The sequence below is a fragment of the Nesoenas mayeri genome (assembly GCF_963082525.1).
Source record: "Nesoenas mayeri genome assembly, chromosome: 3".
Taxonomy (NCBI): Eukaryota; Metazoa; Chordata; class Aves; order Columbiformes; family Columbidae; genus Nesoenas; species Nesoenas mayeri.
Window position 1 is genome coordinate 51,746,925 of NC_137544.1, and position 16,200 is coordinate 51,763,124.

Below are 16,200 nucleotides of genomic sequence, written 5' to 3' on the forward strand. Positions count from 1 at the left end.
GTTTTGTTTAAAAAAAAACAAAACAAAACAACAAAACAAACCAACCAACAAACAAAAAAACCACACAATACCACTCTAAGGAATGTACCTTCCTTTTTTTTTCCCTCACCCAAGCCATGAAAAAGGAGTTATGGAAATACTAATTACTTCCACAGCGGTCCATCCCAAATGTATACAAAAATGCATAGTCATTATCTTTTCTAATACCCAGAATACTGGAGTCAAAGGAATTGGTATACTCAACTCAGACTGCTATTCTACAAAATCTACTTTGAGACAGGCACATTTGATTACTTGTATATTTTATACCTCTTTTATATCCCTTTTACAAAGTGAGGGGAAAAAAACACCAAACACCAGGAAAACAGTAGAGGCACAGGATGTATTACTATTGCCTTTTTAGAATGTCTGTTAACTGAAATAGCAATGAAAACTAAGTTCACTATAACATGTTCTTGAAGCATACCTTAGAAGTGTTCTTTGCACTTGTATCAATTACATTATTGAACAAATCAAACCAGGAGGTGCTACTAAAGAAGCGACAGAAACAAAATTTTACAGAACTGGCAAGACAAATCCATTCTCAAATTGTGAATATGCTTATTCACTATTCCAAGCCCGGATATAAAAATTAATATGGCTGATATTACCACATTTGAGATATTGAGCAAGGTGGGTCCTTCCAAAGAGAGGTATTTTCACAATAGGTATGTGTGGGCTTTTACAGCTATTTGCCAGAAAGACAACTCTGAATTCGAGGGACTCTACTATCTCCCTCATGTGTGAAGTATTTCTATTAGGTTAGATGAATATCATACATTACATATGTGTACATGTTGGCCAAGAATTGCCTAGCACACTGCTCAGGAGGAATGGCACAAAGACTGCTTGAGATCACTGCCATTTAACTTCCTGTAATTCCCATATTGATGCAGTTTCAGAGGAGATTTGACTCCCCATGTGTGTTAGAACATCTTTCACACAAAGTCACTTCTGGTCTCTGGCCCTTGAGTTGGGTGCCGTCTTGTGAGATGACTCAACAAATCTCTTTCTGAACCGCACGATCACTCCTAAGCCAAGAATTTTGACCAATCTAATTTGAAGAACAGGAATTTCTAAAATTATGCTAGTTATCTCTACTAGGATGGTCTTGAGCTATTGTAATTCACATCTCCTGCCAGCAGCCAAAGGGCAATCACAAAAATTCATGAGTGTCAACACGTTGTGATGCCTCTGCCACGCATTTTAGCTGCCAGAAGGGCGACAATTCAGACATAACACTCGTTTTACAACAGCTATGAGTCTGTATACAGGCACAGTGTTCCTGTACCTTAAAGCTTATGTTAGCTATATACATATTGCCAATGTTGCATCAAGGTGCTCTAAATAGCACAGGCTCACTGTTTGCATATGTACTCTTAGAACATCTTTTGCTTGACAAATATAAAAGGCAAAGACCACAATTTAAGGCAGACATATGAGGGTACATTATTCACACTCAACATTCCATTTTCTTCCTCGTTGGATATTTTTATTATTTATTTACTGAATAAAAAATCATAAACTAAAGTTCATACTTATGCCAAAAATTTGTTAGAATGTACCAGTCGTAGAAGAAAGTTGGAGAGGTATATGAGCTCTTTGATGTATCTGAAATACACCTTGGGAGAATTCCAACCTCCTCCAGAACAGTGAATTGCTGAAGTGACCCAAGATATTTGCTTACCCTAGCAAATTCCATATGGCACACTTTCATTGTATTTATACAAAGTAGCCAGCTTAAAAACTTTCACCAAGACTGAAATTTTCCATTTATTTTCTCCAAATTTGATTCATCTTTTAAATTAAACAAAAAGTCAAATGTTTTATCTCCAAGAAGAATCACTTTTAGTCATGCATTTTAAACATTATACCTAAAATATGAGGAACAATGAACACAAATTTTTTCTTCCTATTTTCTCCACGACTACAACTATTACTTGGTGACTTAAGGTGAAAATTACATTCAGAAGCCAATCTTAACGCTACTTCAGACTGTCTCAAATTGATCATCATGAAGAAAAATCAAAGGTTTGCAATACAGAATATCTGAAGAGGTTTTCTGATCAATGGTCATGAGATGTGCTAAGTCTCCAAAATTCTTTTAAAAAAATGATGAAGTTAGAGTTGTTTCATGTGTTCTAGTGTTCATAGTATTGTACGTGTTCTGCAAAATAGAACAAACTGTATTTTCTGTTGGTAGTATAAAAAAAACACCAAACCAAAAATGCAACTGCAATGTTGAACATCAAAGCTTCCAGTTACCAGCTATCTATCCTGTGGCTTTTCAAAGAACAAATACTGAGTAACGATCATGAGGTATATAACATAATAAAAGTAGAAAAGCTGCTTAAGAACCTTTCAGGTCTATCAGCATGAAAGACTGAAAGATAAAAGTTAACTTTGCATCACTTTTTCTTCTTCCCTATGTATTATTGAGTTTACATGCTTTTATGATTGAGTTTATATGTTTTGGGCTGTTATACAAGCCACTAAATCATATCAAATAATGTCCATAAAAAGAACAGAAAAAAGGGAAAACACAGAAAAGTTGACAGGATTTTTTTTTAAATACAATAAATAAAATACTTTATATCACATTGATAGATGCGTATGGTGTTTATGCTTTAGAAATTGTATAATGCCTTAAAATTTTTTGAGATACTGCCAGAACAATCTTTTGGAATGTCAAGTTACTAGATATAACCTCAAATTAGCTGTAACAATAAGAAATAAAACACACACAGACTTATGAAAGAGGGCACCAAAACTAGAAAAGGAAAACTAAAATGCAAAGAAAATTCTTTACACAGCATCTTGCCAGTTGACAGGAAGAAGTCAGATCTGTTTTGCCAGTTTCTGAAACCAACATATAGAAGCTGTTGCAAAAGAAAAAAACCAAAAGCACTGCTTAAACATTAAAAAGGCAATCAGCATACTTACCATTTCATCCACAGAAAGGACAGACTTAAGACAGAAGAAAAGAGTTCCATAGTTAGAGAAACAGGCAATAGGAACTTCAAGAAAATGCAATATAAATAAGTTATTCCAAAAGAAATTTACCAGCAGATTGTGTATTTCATTAGAAGGCAGAAAGAGCAAGCACACTATTATAATTGTACTTAGCAGCAATTTTGGTATTTTGCAGTGAAAGTTATTAAAAATATTACTAAAAAAATTAACCTTATTGTACTATTGAAAACAATGCTTTATCCTAAACTACCAAGAATCTCTATAAAGAATAGCAAGATAACGTGAAATGCATTAAAGCAATTTTGAAAGTATAATAGAAAATACATTCTGCAATATAACATCTGTTATACAGATAACAGATTTTTTTCCTTTCAGAAAGAATAACAAAACATGCATTACAAGAAGGGCATAAAAGACAGGGAGAAGTAGCAAAAAAAGATATATCAACTGCAAAACTCAAAAAAACCCCAAAAATCCACTAGGCAACTTTATGCTCTTACAAAGAAAGAGTTATTGTGCCTGAACTAAGCAGATACATCACTCCTAAAGAGGTAGGCAGCCTAAATTACATGATGTTATAAACTGCTTAGCAATTGGAGAAATTTTTAAATGTCTTCGTTCACCACGATGTACAATTTTACAGTTTCCAGAATATACAATTATGCTGAGCCTATGTACAAAAGAGTGGCTGTTGTTACCAAAGCAAACAGGAAGTTAACACAGACAGAATTTCATTTCCCCTTCACACATTCTGTTGCTGCAGTCCCTCTTTGCCCTCAGAGGCTTTCTGACTGCCAGATCAGCACCACAGTTTTCATCTACCTAAAACTCAGACTTCCCATTTTATTGTCATTTAAGCAGCTTCAGTTTTGGTTGTTCAAGCTGCTCACACTTTATAGCTTTCTGTATCTAGAACAGTTTAAAAGTGAGTTTCTGTCCATTAGAATTATGATATCCCTAAAAACAAGGAAAATACAGAAGATTAGCCCTGATCTTTATAAAAAGGGAGGAACTAAATGGAATTAAGGAAAGAATGTCACTCTAGGCTGTTAATAAATTCAACCTCAACACAGACAAAATTGGAAATAATGCGAGCATTGTCACCTGTGGGAAAAAGACTGCTGTCAACAGCATGGAGATATGCTTATAACAAGGTAAGGAGAAACAAAAAGGTTAAAAGTATTACTCTTTATGTCACTCTGAAGTTAAGCCTCACTAATAAAATGTAGAGACTGAAAACACTCGCAGTGATGTGTTGACTTAAAAAATTTACTACATATAAACCTGCAGCCTAACACAACATGCTGGTGATCTTTAACTAATATTTATTTACAAATCCATAAAAATTTTTCACAGCTCTAAATAAACTTGGTCATGCTTAAGCTATAATTCAATACAGAATGAATTATGCACAGAAAATCCACAAAACTTTACTCTTACACTGGATAAGCAAGTATGCAGATCCAGAAACATAGCTCTAATTGAATTACAGCTTTTGGATCTGAAACAGGAAGAATTGAGGTTACTCCTGGTATTCAGTGATTAGCCTAGATAGCCTTTAAGTCTCATAGTCTTTTACTGTGTTTTATTAAACATTAATTAACAGGACAAAATAGCAGAGGAGACTAATCTAATGTGCCACATATGCTAGCACTAGGTATTTGGAACCAATCTGTAAAGCAATTTTAAAAACAGCCAGAGAGCTAGACTTTGATTTATGCCAACAGTTAGAAATCACAATCTATACAACATTATTTTTCTAACTTAAAGTATCAGTATTAAAGCCTGAATCTGTGCCATGGCTAGTAACGAGGCAGACTACACTCTGGTTATGAGTCAATGCCAACTAACTGTACAGACTAATTAGCGTTAACTTTTGGTGGGCTTTGTAGAGGTCCAAGTTTCTACGAAACATACTATACAAAATTAGCAGTGATTTATTGAATTATTTTATGATAATCTGCTGCATGTAGCAATGGATAATACCATAGATGCACCTGCAGCGTTCTTAAAAGAGAAAGAATGACAACAGAGAGAAGACTGTGATGCCAACTACCCTCTCTCTGTATTGCAAAACAATTCCCTTCTTACTTTGATAAGAGTATAACTACAATAAAAACAATAGATTTACCTCATAGTAAGTTTTTTAAAGATTTGGTTGTATTTTTACACTGTAAGCTATTATCTTTTGCAACTTCTTTCTCCAGAAAAGCTTTATAAACCACTAATATTATTTTCTGATTTTACTCTTTAGAAAACATTATAAATGTTTTATGTAAGAACAACTTCTCAAATTCCTATTCATTACTCTAATGTTATTTATGTTAATTTTAACAGTTGCTAACAACCAATGGTAAATGTTATTTAAAAAAGAAAACATTTTTAATGTGAAAATTTGTAACCAGCTTACTAGCACCTTCCAAGGAAGAACTTCAACAAGCAGAAGGAAAAGTATAATATAATCCTCCATTCTGGCCTGCATACTCACCAGTTTTGCTTTAATAGCTCCAGAATCAACACTCTGGCCAGTTTTGGCATGTAGCTGAAGTTGAACAGCGTGGAGTTGCAAAAGCTGATCATGCACTTCCTTTTCCAATACTGCTTTCTCGGCCTGCGTTTCTGTCAGTTCAGACTTCAGATCAACTAACTGTGCCTGCAAGATATAATCCATCATAGTATTAAAGCAATGATTAAATGAGCTCATCATAACTGTGATACACAGACACATTATTTGCTGGCACATATATGCTACAGCTCTGTAGTCCAACTTAAGCACTGGAACATTTTCACACTTTTCTCCCCAACTGCCATCAAATTCATTCATCCACACACCCTGCATTAAACAACTGTACTGCTCAAAGCAACAGTAGTTGTTGTTTTCTCATGCAGACAATATCTGGTGCTGATATCCACTGTGAAACAGGCCACTGGCATTAAGCCTACAACAGGATTTACAACCACAGCCAAGTAAACACAATTTAAAACTTACTGAATGACTAATCTTACTGAAAAAATATTGATCAAAGTAAAATTATAATTATTAATGCAATGCTGAAACCAAATAATACAATTTACAACCAGTCTATTACTAACAGCTTAATTGAAATAAAATAAAGTGGGCAAATCAGAAGCCATGCATTAACATGCCCCTAAAATGTGTTTGTAGAAAACCATGAATAGTTATTGACTCTAAAAAAAAGGTTTTGAAACATTTAAAATACAGTTTACTTGTAGTGTTTATAACAGGAACAAAAGAACAAGTTCTAACATGTTTCCCAGATTACTTGTTATCCTCACATCCAAGTGGCATTTGCTAAGATAAACTACATTCACACAAGCTTTAAAACTACTATTTGCTCAAAAAATACAGAAGTTTATCTCAGTGGCTTTTTAGGTAAATTCCCAGATTATATTTTTGCTTCCGAAAATTTGGAACTGAGAAGCAAAATGGAAAAGCCCCTAATTCTGCAATAAAACCCTCTCATATTAAAGCAAGGTATTTTTAGATATTTTAACATTATATTGTACTAACGTACAAATTCACAATGAGTATCAAATTGCAAGCCAACACTCACTTCTTTCAACTGCATAAACCACTGTCTTATAATGTCTGTATCGGTTTAAAAAAAAAATAAATAAAAAGAAGGAAGGAAGCATTTGACTGTCAGGGGGTGGCAGTGACTGGGTCTAACTTTAGGTACATAATTTAGATGGACAGTCTCCTTAAGCTTCCAGGATAATTATCAGGCATAAACAGGCCCTTCCAGAGGTAATTCAGCACACCTAAATTAGAGTGCAATTTGATGAGATGGGACAAGCCAATCTCCAGCTTGCTGCTGCCTCAGAGAGTAATCTCCCTTCCCATCCCACATCTCCAAGACCCAAGGATGGGAGACACCCTGCCCAGGAGCTCTGCTGATTCCAGACCACGCTCCCCAGAACAGCAAAGAATCACCTCTCTATCCGCTTAGATGGAGCCTTGACAGACCAAGTGAGCATTTACTTTTTGTCCAGGAACAAGGCTGCAAGCATTTCCAACTTCTATCTTGTGGAATGACAAAAAACTTGAATAATTTGTAAACCCTGACAGAACTCTAAAGCAGAAATTGCCATCCACAGTGAGATGATATTTAAAATACTATAAATTCATATCATTTTAGAGAAATCAGTTCCTCACAAACCTGTATTCTCCCCAGTAACCAGCCACCACTAAAATCTCTCTGCTATGAATTATCTACCCTCAAATTAAAGCAAACACACACCTGAAAGTAGCAAAAAGGTACTGCCAGGTTAAGAAATGATTATATAGTACACAGCCGGCTACTGAGACCTTAATATTGAAGGCACAGTTTGACCCAGTCACAATTTCATATAACGTATAACATTACTACTGCATTATTATTATATATAATGTGTAGTGATATGACTTCTACAAAAAAAATCCAACTAATGACCTCTTCCTTTCAAATGGGCACTAATAGCTAACACAAGATTTTTTTTTTTTTTAATGCATACACAAACACAAAACCACTCATCCATTCTAATTTGAAATGCTGTATAAGCAGACAGTTGATGAAAAGATAAAATACACCAATCAAACACGGTCCAGTCTCAGCTGGTAGAGAATGGCATGTAAGGGACAGAACAGAGTTCTAGGAGTGGGGAAGCTTATTTCCACGTACAAAGCAGAAAGAATGATGGCTACCAGTTTTGTGACATGAATAATGCTCCAAAAAGACTGTCAAATTCATAATTTAAAACAAACAAACAAAAAAAAAAGGACTGTGCATATGACCTAGGATTTAAATTTTTATCCTTATGTTTTAATAAAGAGAGCAAGATGAGAAATGATATGAGTGCACATCGTGGAAGTAAAAAGTCATAAACCTACCCCAGGAACAGATTCAGATGCAAGAGTCACACCAAAAACACACAGAGTAAGCTGGTTCCAAATCTTGTCATCTACGTCTATGAAGACTGATAAATCTTCACACTTTTTCATAGAGGTTCAGCCTTTCTCAGTTTGGCCAGCTCCCTTAATTGTCCTTTACGTTACTCTTATTAGCACTGTTTTTTATCCACACTCCCTCACTCACCTTATAAAGGAATAATATAGAAAGACCACTGGAAATTCAATACCTCTACATTCAATTTTGGAAGATACTCAGTAAAAATCAGAGAGGGGGGGTAGAGACAAAAGATGAAATCATGAGCACAAACAACAACTATCAGTAAGGCCATTCTATCCAGGAGCACCATCCATCACAAGAGGCAGGAGCACCCAGCCTCCTGAGTTGGAATGCAGGGTCAAGGAGCAGAATGAAGCTCCAATAATCCAAGGGAAAATGGTTAGTAACCTGCTATGTCACCTAGACGTGCACAAGTCTATGGGGCCGGATGGGTTCCGCCAAAGGGTACTGAGGGAGCTGGTGCAGGTGCTCACCAAGCCACTTTACATCATTTATCAGGAGTCCTGGCTAACCAGGAATGTCCCAGTTGAGTGGAAGCTGGCAAATGTGACATCCACATACAAGAATAAGCACAATGAAGGTAAATTAATGTTGCACAAGCAACTGTATAAATCCTTTATTTGGAAGCTTTTTGGATGTACTCTCCAAAAAGATCATCGAAGAAAAATGCAGGTCACCTGCGACTGCTTTTGAATTTGTGGAGAAGCCAGCTAGGATAGAAGTGATGAACATCCATGTACAATAAACCATTGAACTTTACGGTTAGGAGAGCTTTGGAAGAGCCACCAAACAACAAATAGAGAAGAGAAACTTTTATTAGCAAACAATAAAGGGCAGAGGTTGAAGAGAAGGTAGTGTGTTTACTTTCACAACACCCTTTGGCAGCGACTTGCCAATTCAGCCAAAAAAGGAACTCTTCTGTATTTAGGGCAGTACACAACTGTGCAGATTAGCAGTTATCCCACATTAGCAAGTTTCACACTCCAAGGTAACCCCTGAGTTTCTCTCTGCTAACTCCTTTGTGAATCTATGCCCCAGGCAACACACGGTTGGTTAGTAGTAGGACCTGACTGTGGCTCATAGAATTATGATTTAATCATGAAAACGTACATCTAGCCCTAGACAAATTGAGCAGAGAGGACACAAGCGAGACAGAATTTGCACAGCTCTTTTTCCCTTTTATTCTGACATGTCTTGACAAGGTCAATGCCTTTTGAGATACGTTCATTTGTCTCTGACCCACTGAAGTATTGGATACTTTTCTCAGACCAAGGTGGAATTTGGCGCTAATGGCAATGGGAAGTGCCTGGCTTGGGCCTTGCAATGGAAGCCATAGCTTAATGAAATCAACTAGAAAATAACAAAGTTTCTTCTTTATTAAAGGAAGTCAGACCTCTCTTGTTTCCATGCTCCACTTTCCAAACCTCTCTTGTCAAGGAGATCAATCACCAGCTTTTCCTGGACTGTTCTGAGAAATGCCTCAGTTCAACACTGGCTGCTGAGAACTGAGAGAAGTTATGTAAATAGGTCAGCATGGAAAAGACTAAGAGATAAAGAACAGCATTACTGACAGAACCACTTATTTTTTTCAAGTACCTTATTCAAGCTGGTTCTCCTATTTATCAATAATTGTTAATTTCTTTGTATTTACCATCACAATTACAATCCACGAGCTGTCGACTATAAAAGACATACTCATTGGTTTCTTACCTTTTTTCCTCCTCGCTGTTCTGAATAAAACCACAAACCTACCTTTAAGACTGGTCTGACCTGTCTGAGGCTAGGCAAAAAAAAGGTAATTCCATACGGTTGTTTTTTTTTTACTTCCACAAAGTACAAGTAAACACATGCCAGTTCAGAGAGAGCTTCTGCTTCAGATTATCACATTAGTCTATAATCGAGCTACCCCTAAACTCTAAATTGGGTCAAATTAATCAAGTAGTAAAACTCAACATTTATCTTCCAAACAATCTAACACACAGATGATACCAGAAGAATAATTTTGAAAGGCTAAAGATTTACCCAATTTGGGGCATATTTTGTCATTTAACAGGTTATTTGGATCTCACAGACATCTTACATCTATGAAAATTAAAACCAAATTTCAATAGAAATAACTCAAGAATTTATAAATTACTCTCCCCCCCACCCCCCACGGGAGATTAAAAAAATAAATCATGGTGTTAAGCAACAGGCAAATACTTATTCTGCAGAGCATTCAAAAATATTATTGCAAAAATAATGATAAAGAAAAACCTCTAGGCAAAACAGTCCAGACATAACGTCCTTCTGTTTTTAACCAAAAGTTCTTATTTCCTGTTCAAGCCATTATGAGTAATGAAAAAGCTGTGTTTGTTATAAATGATCTTATGCTAAATATGTATTTTACACTGACAATAAATGTCAGCTTAAATGCTAGGATTGATTGCATTTACAGTAATGGAGTTCTTAAAGTCTTTACTAGTGGTTTTCATTAGGAGCCATAGAACAATGTAAAATCGTTGAGGTGTCCTCCATATATTTTGTATCATATAATTTTTTTCATATGATGATCTGAACTCCCAGAAGAAATATTCATTCATCCATCTGTACATTTTCCATAGAAAAGTGAGTATTAAAATAACTAGCCAAAAAACATTTATTTCTCTAAGATTTCAGAGCCATACTCAAATAACCTAGCCTAAGCTTGTACATAGCAAATAATAAAAACATGAACCTTGCCCTGAACAACTTACAATGTAAATACACAAAGAAAATGCATAAATGTAACTTGAAAGAGTAGTACAAATACAGAGGTATTTGTGAACAGACTGGCACAAACAGGAAGCAGACAGATGGCACGCGAAAACCACACGCTGCCATCTCTCACAACCATCGCTGCCTGAATGGGGCATTGGGAGATGGCAATATTGCAACCTCTCAGATCTAAGGCATCGCAAGGAGCACATACAGAGTGAGAAACTTTCAGAAAGTAGGATGATGGTGACTAACATACCATGTTGACAAGAAATAATCTGCCCCTCACTACTGGAAGTGAAACCAGTTGTAGGGGGCTGGGGGAAAACGCAGAGATGGCATTGTCAGATAAATTAATGGCAATGTTTTTAGCTTTGGGCAAAGCTTTTTCATTTTCTGAGCTACCATTCCAATATTTTCTGCAGTATAGACAAGAGTTTTATTTGACCTAATAGATATGCAAAAATATCTAAGATTTATCAATTGCCCAGACATGAGGATTCAAAATACAGCCAAGCTGAATTGGCAAGCCAGGTTATGGGCCTGAATAATCCTACTACAAGTCAGTGGCATTTTTCACTACACCAAATAAAAATGAGAGGAAGATCTTAATCACCTCAACATCAAAATTTAATTAATGCTTTTTGAGGCTTGTAATTATACAGTTTTCAGTATATCAACTTCTAGCTCAAAAAAAGACTAAGCATAATGGACATATTAGAAAACATGCAGATTTTTCAGCAAAGGAAAGCTATATATACAAAAACATCTATTGTATTACCAGCCTCCAGTGGCTAAAAGTCATAAGCCAAGCACTTAGCAAGTGCCTTCAAAGCAGCAAATACTCTTTAAAGATGTTTTTCGTTTTCCTTTCATAGGTCTTTTGGGTACACCTAATTCATTCCCATACCAAACCTTCTAAACTCATAAGGGTCTGAAAACCGTCTTTTTAAAATGAAAGATTATCTTTTTTCCACCATGTAATCTCCAAAGGACAGCAGCCAGGCCTTCAAGAAACATCAAACACAAGCAGACTAGCAATAAAAAGAAACAAAAAAAACACAAAAAAAAAACCCAAAACAACACACACAACTGGTAACATTTCACCATTTCTATCTTAGTTTCCTAGTGTCATCATTTTATCTGTATGTGTACATTTCTCTCTATTTTGCCTTCTCTTCCTGCTGATTTGAATTGAATCAATTTTCAAGATTCAGACAAATCCATTAGATGGGTTAAGGTGTGTATATGATTAAAGTTCCTACAACACCTAAATTGTGCGCAAAACAGCTGCTAGTAGGAGTGGTAGATAAGTGGCCTCACAGAAGGAAAAAGGGGGAAGAGTCAGACCTCAGCTAGCTTGTTTAATCCTCCCCGAGACAAGAGCAAACAGCCTGATGGCTGGTTACCATACGTGCGGCTCTGAGCTCAAGACTCTGCTGCTGCCAGCTGGCCAAACCCACAGGTAGATGAAAAGACGAAGGATGCTGTGGCGTGGGAACTCGCAGATCACCAGAGAGAAGGGGGGGTGCCTGAATCAGAAGGTCTTAGTGACTTGAGAAAGTGCTCCACGTTTGCATTAGGACAAATCATTCCCCACAAATCAGTAGGAAATGAGATTTCACGAGCTCCATTGATTCTGTTACCAATAAAACACCTCCCATATATGTATTTTAAGAGCCATTTTACGAGAGGTGCTTATGCATCTTGCTGTGGGATTAAACCAAATTAATACACAAAGTATATGAGGTGGTTTTACTTCTTTAGCACTGTGTCTTCATGTAATTTATGCTAGACTCCAGAAAGTTACCAACATATGTGCTTCACAGAATCACAGAATGTTATGGATTGGAAGGGATTTCAAAAGATCATCTAGTCCAATCCTCCTGCTGGAGCAGGAACGCCTAGGTGAGGTCGCACAGGAACATGTCCAGGCGGGTTTTGAATATCTCCAGAGAAGGAGACTCCACAACCTCCCTGGGCAGCCTGTTCCAGTGCTCTGTCACCCTCACTGGGAAGAAGTTTCTTCTCACATTTAAGTGGAACCTCCTGTGTTTCAGTTTGAACTCATTAACCCTTGTCTTATCACTGGTTGTCACTAAGAAGAGCCTGGCTCCATCCTCATGACACTCACCCTTTACATATTTATAAACATTAATGAGGCCACCCCGCAGTCTCCTCTTGCCCAAGCTAAAGAGCCCCAGCTCCCTCAGCCTTTCCTCATAAGGGAGACGCTCCACTTCCTTAATCATCTTTGTGGCTCTGCGGCTAGACTCTCTCCAGCAGTTCCGTGCTCTTCTTGAACTGAGGGGCCCAGAACTGGACACAATATGTGTTTATGTATTTAAGCATTCACTCCTGATTAGGACTATCAATCTTCCAATTTAAAGGGTGAAGTATCTAGCATCATGAAACACAAAAGAGCACACTACAACACTGCAATTACTCTGTGGCATCTGCCTCAGTACATGCACAAAAAAAGCGCAACATAAACATCAATGTATGACACTAGAATATTTGCTTAACATTACATTTTAGGGGCATTTGTTTTAAAGACAGAAACATTGCTTAAAGGCAAAAGTAAGTTAAAAAAAAATATTATACTTTACAAACAATGAAGACATTATTCCTAAGTGTTCCAGTAAGATTACACAACTGCAGGACAGAAAACAATTTTTCAGGACATGACAGCTGTAGCTCCTACAGCCTGAGGCCTAAACACACTCACAGACACCAGATACACAACTGGTGCTGGTTCAATAACAACAGAGCCTGTTGCGCAGTTAGGAATCACGCAGCCCACAGACAGAAACGTTTTCATGAGGACACCTACCTTTGGCATCAGCCCTAGATATGAAGTACTTAAACTCCTCAGTACTATGTTTCTCTAATTGCTGGAAGAATGTCATCTCCGTTAACTCACCAGCATTATTTCAGCACCACTTCAACTACAGCTCTTCAAAACACAAGAACACTCAACTCTTCCTAAGTCCAGACTATTTGATTCTTCCTGCCCATTAATCAGCATTTGCTGCAACTTCCCAAATAACCCTATTAAGTTTAATGGACTGGTTTGAATGAGAAACCATCAAACAGACCAGAGCCTCATTAATCTCACCATGCTCCTTGCAAAGCTAAACAATGTGACAGCACTGTACAAAATTCAAGTTTCTGAATAAATGATACACTGGGGAACCATAATCCATGTTGATAAAAATCCCTGATTTCAACACAACCAAAGAACACTTACCACTTGTCAATGATGAAAATGACTAGCCCATTTCCGGAAATTACTTTAAAAGGCTGTACTTACAAATTTTTAAATTAAATTGTGACCCTAAAAAGGGCATATGTATCTTAAGTTTTTAGTTATAGCTTTAAATGTAACAAAAATGACTTTATGATGTGGCTAATAAGAATGTGAAAAAAATTCTATTTACTGCTTCCCTAAGTAAACACAACAGTAGTGTAGCTATGTAAGCAGACTTGGTGAAAATGCAGTATGAGAAACTGAATGCATAAATGAATCATAAATTATTTTAGTCCACCTTTAATATGTTTCAAAAAGAATACAAAAGCACATGAGATACCTACAAATGAATTGCTCCACTCCTTTGATTCCATTCTAGTGCTGACAAAACATTCAGAAGACTGGTCAGCAAATTAAAAGGATACAAAACAGCATTCATCTTATTTTTATCTTCTCTGCTGAAGACCATTCTGTATATGTAATTATTAGCACACTTCTCCCAACCATTAAAATAGAACTTAATAATAACACATGTAAAGCATATTAAACATTTTGTTTCAATTTGCATAAAAGGATACATCAACTCACATTTAAATGCCAGTCACTGATCTTTTTTATCACTATCATTAAAATACTTGTTCTGCAGCAACCTACTACTGTGTTCTCTTTGCTTCATGTACTGTTTCTTGCCAGTGTTTCACTTTGTATTTGACTGTATTGTTCTGTTTGCACCTACTTAGAGAAGCACAAATTATTTTTTTTTAAAACCACTGCTTTGTTGCAAGTGCCAAATTTCTGTCTGCTTCACAGACATTTTTTTTTCAGGTATGCCCATGCTTCTACTGGTTTATTAAGAAGACACAAATCCATTTTTAGACATCATATTGGCAGTTTTATTAGTGTCATTATTTTGAAAGTCACACAAACTAGGCAACATAATTCAGTAAATAAAACTAAGAAATATAAACTAAAATACTGGTTTCCCTAACACTTTTTTTTGGCAGCTCCCAACAAACGAGGCAAAAAAAAAGGAAAACACTTAACTACATGCTGACTGAAACTAAAGTAAGCTAGTTAAAACGATACAGAATTCCAGGACTTCTTATACAGGAAAATATTAATTAAGTATAGGTGACCCCTTTGAAAAGGGTGTAATTATTGTGAAAGAGCTTATATGTATCAAACTAATGACAATTTAGCATATAAGCCAAGCAGAAAATTTCTGCAAACTTGTACTTCCACTTCTCAAATATCTGAAAACTTCACGTTTTAGGATATAGCAGTAGCTGGATCAAATCTCATTCAATTGATTTTCCAAAAGACCACATTCTATCTAGTACCAACAGATTTTTATTCCAAAGCAGAAAAAGTATTCAGAGTCAGAAATATAGCTAATAAATAACATCTCAGTAAATACTGTCAATTTTTATGACATTTGAAAAAATTAACTTACTTTTCTCACAAAGTTATTGCAACTATGCTCCCAATTTTATAGCCACACCTGTCATGGGGAAAAGAATTATCTTTGGCTTCAATAGGTGCATTTCTCACTACAAAGCAAAGGAGAGAGAGGAAAAAAACCAAAACAACCCTCATAAGAAGGTGTATGGTCCTACCTTTGTTTAAAAAGTACTGCTAAAGAAGAAAGCAGGACTACAATTCTGCAGTGTGCTCCATAAAATGGACTCACACACTTTATGAAAAGTCACCATTCATATAAAACCACCTACGTTTTGTTGGTTTTTTTTTTTTAGTTTTCAGATTTCTTTTTAATAGGGATCTTCAGATTACCTACATAATACTACATATGCTTTAGCTGATACAGTAACAAGTTACTTATAGAAGAATTCAGCTTATAGGAACATGTTCCTCTAAACCCGCTAACTGATTCCGAGTTCATCAAGACCATAAAACTACATATACGAGTAACTACATAGACATATACTTAAACGTTTTCCCTAACTTCAGCATGTACATTGGCTTAACACAACTGCCAAGACACAGGGTGTGCTCTACCAGACATTCCTTTCTAGCTTGTTCATTTATAACTACAGAATCAGATTGGCAGTCAAAGTGCCAGAGTTAAAGTCAAGCTCAGTTTTTATTGGCACATTAACCTACTTCTTCTACTGCTACAAAATTCCACTGTAAATGGACATTTAGATAATGTCACAGTCAGCATCATCTAACTTTTTCACCTGAAGTGACAGGCAAACAGGAAAAATAAATCCT

General features: G+C 36.2%; 1 protein-coding gene across 2 annotated transcripts in view; it reads right to left on the bottom strand.

The window, feature by feature from the left end:
• GOPC (golgi associated PDZ and coiled-coil motif containing) overlaps positions 1 to 16,200 on the bottom strand; it is a 28,501-nt gene that overhangs the window by 8,547 nt on the left and 3,754 nt on the right. Inside the window, exons 2-3 of one of the 2 annotated variants that reach the window (XM_080342452.1) lie at positions 5,501 to 5,665; positions 2,983 to 3,006 (exon numbers count right to left, since the gene is read on the bottom strand). In XM_080342452.1, the coding sequence (XP_080198578.1) occupies positions 2,983 to 3,006; positions 5,501 to 5,665 (189 nt within the window). The remainder of the gene's footprint in view (positions 1 to 2,982; positions 3,007 to 5,500; positions 5,666 to 16,200) is intronic. The other variant, XM_080342453.1, reaches the window with a different exon arrangement.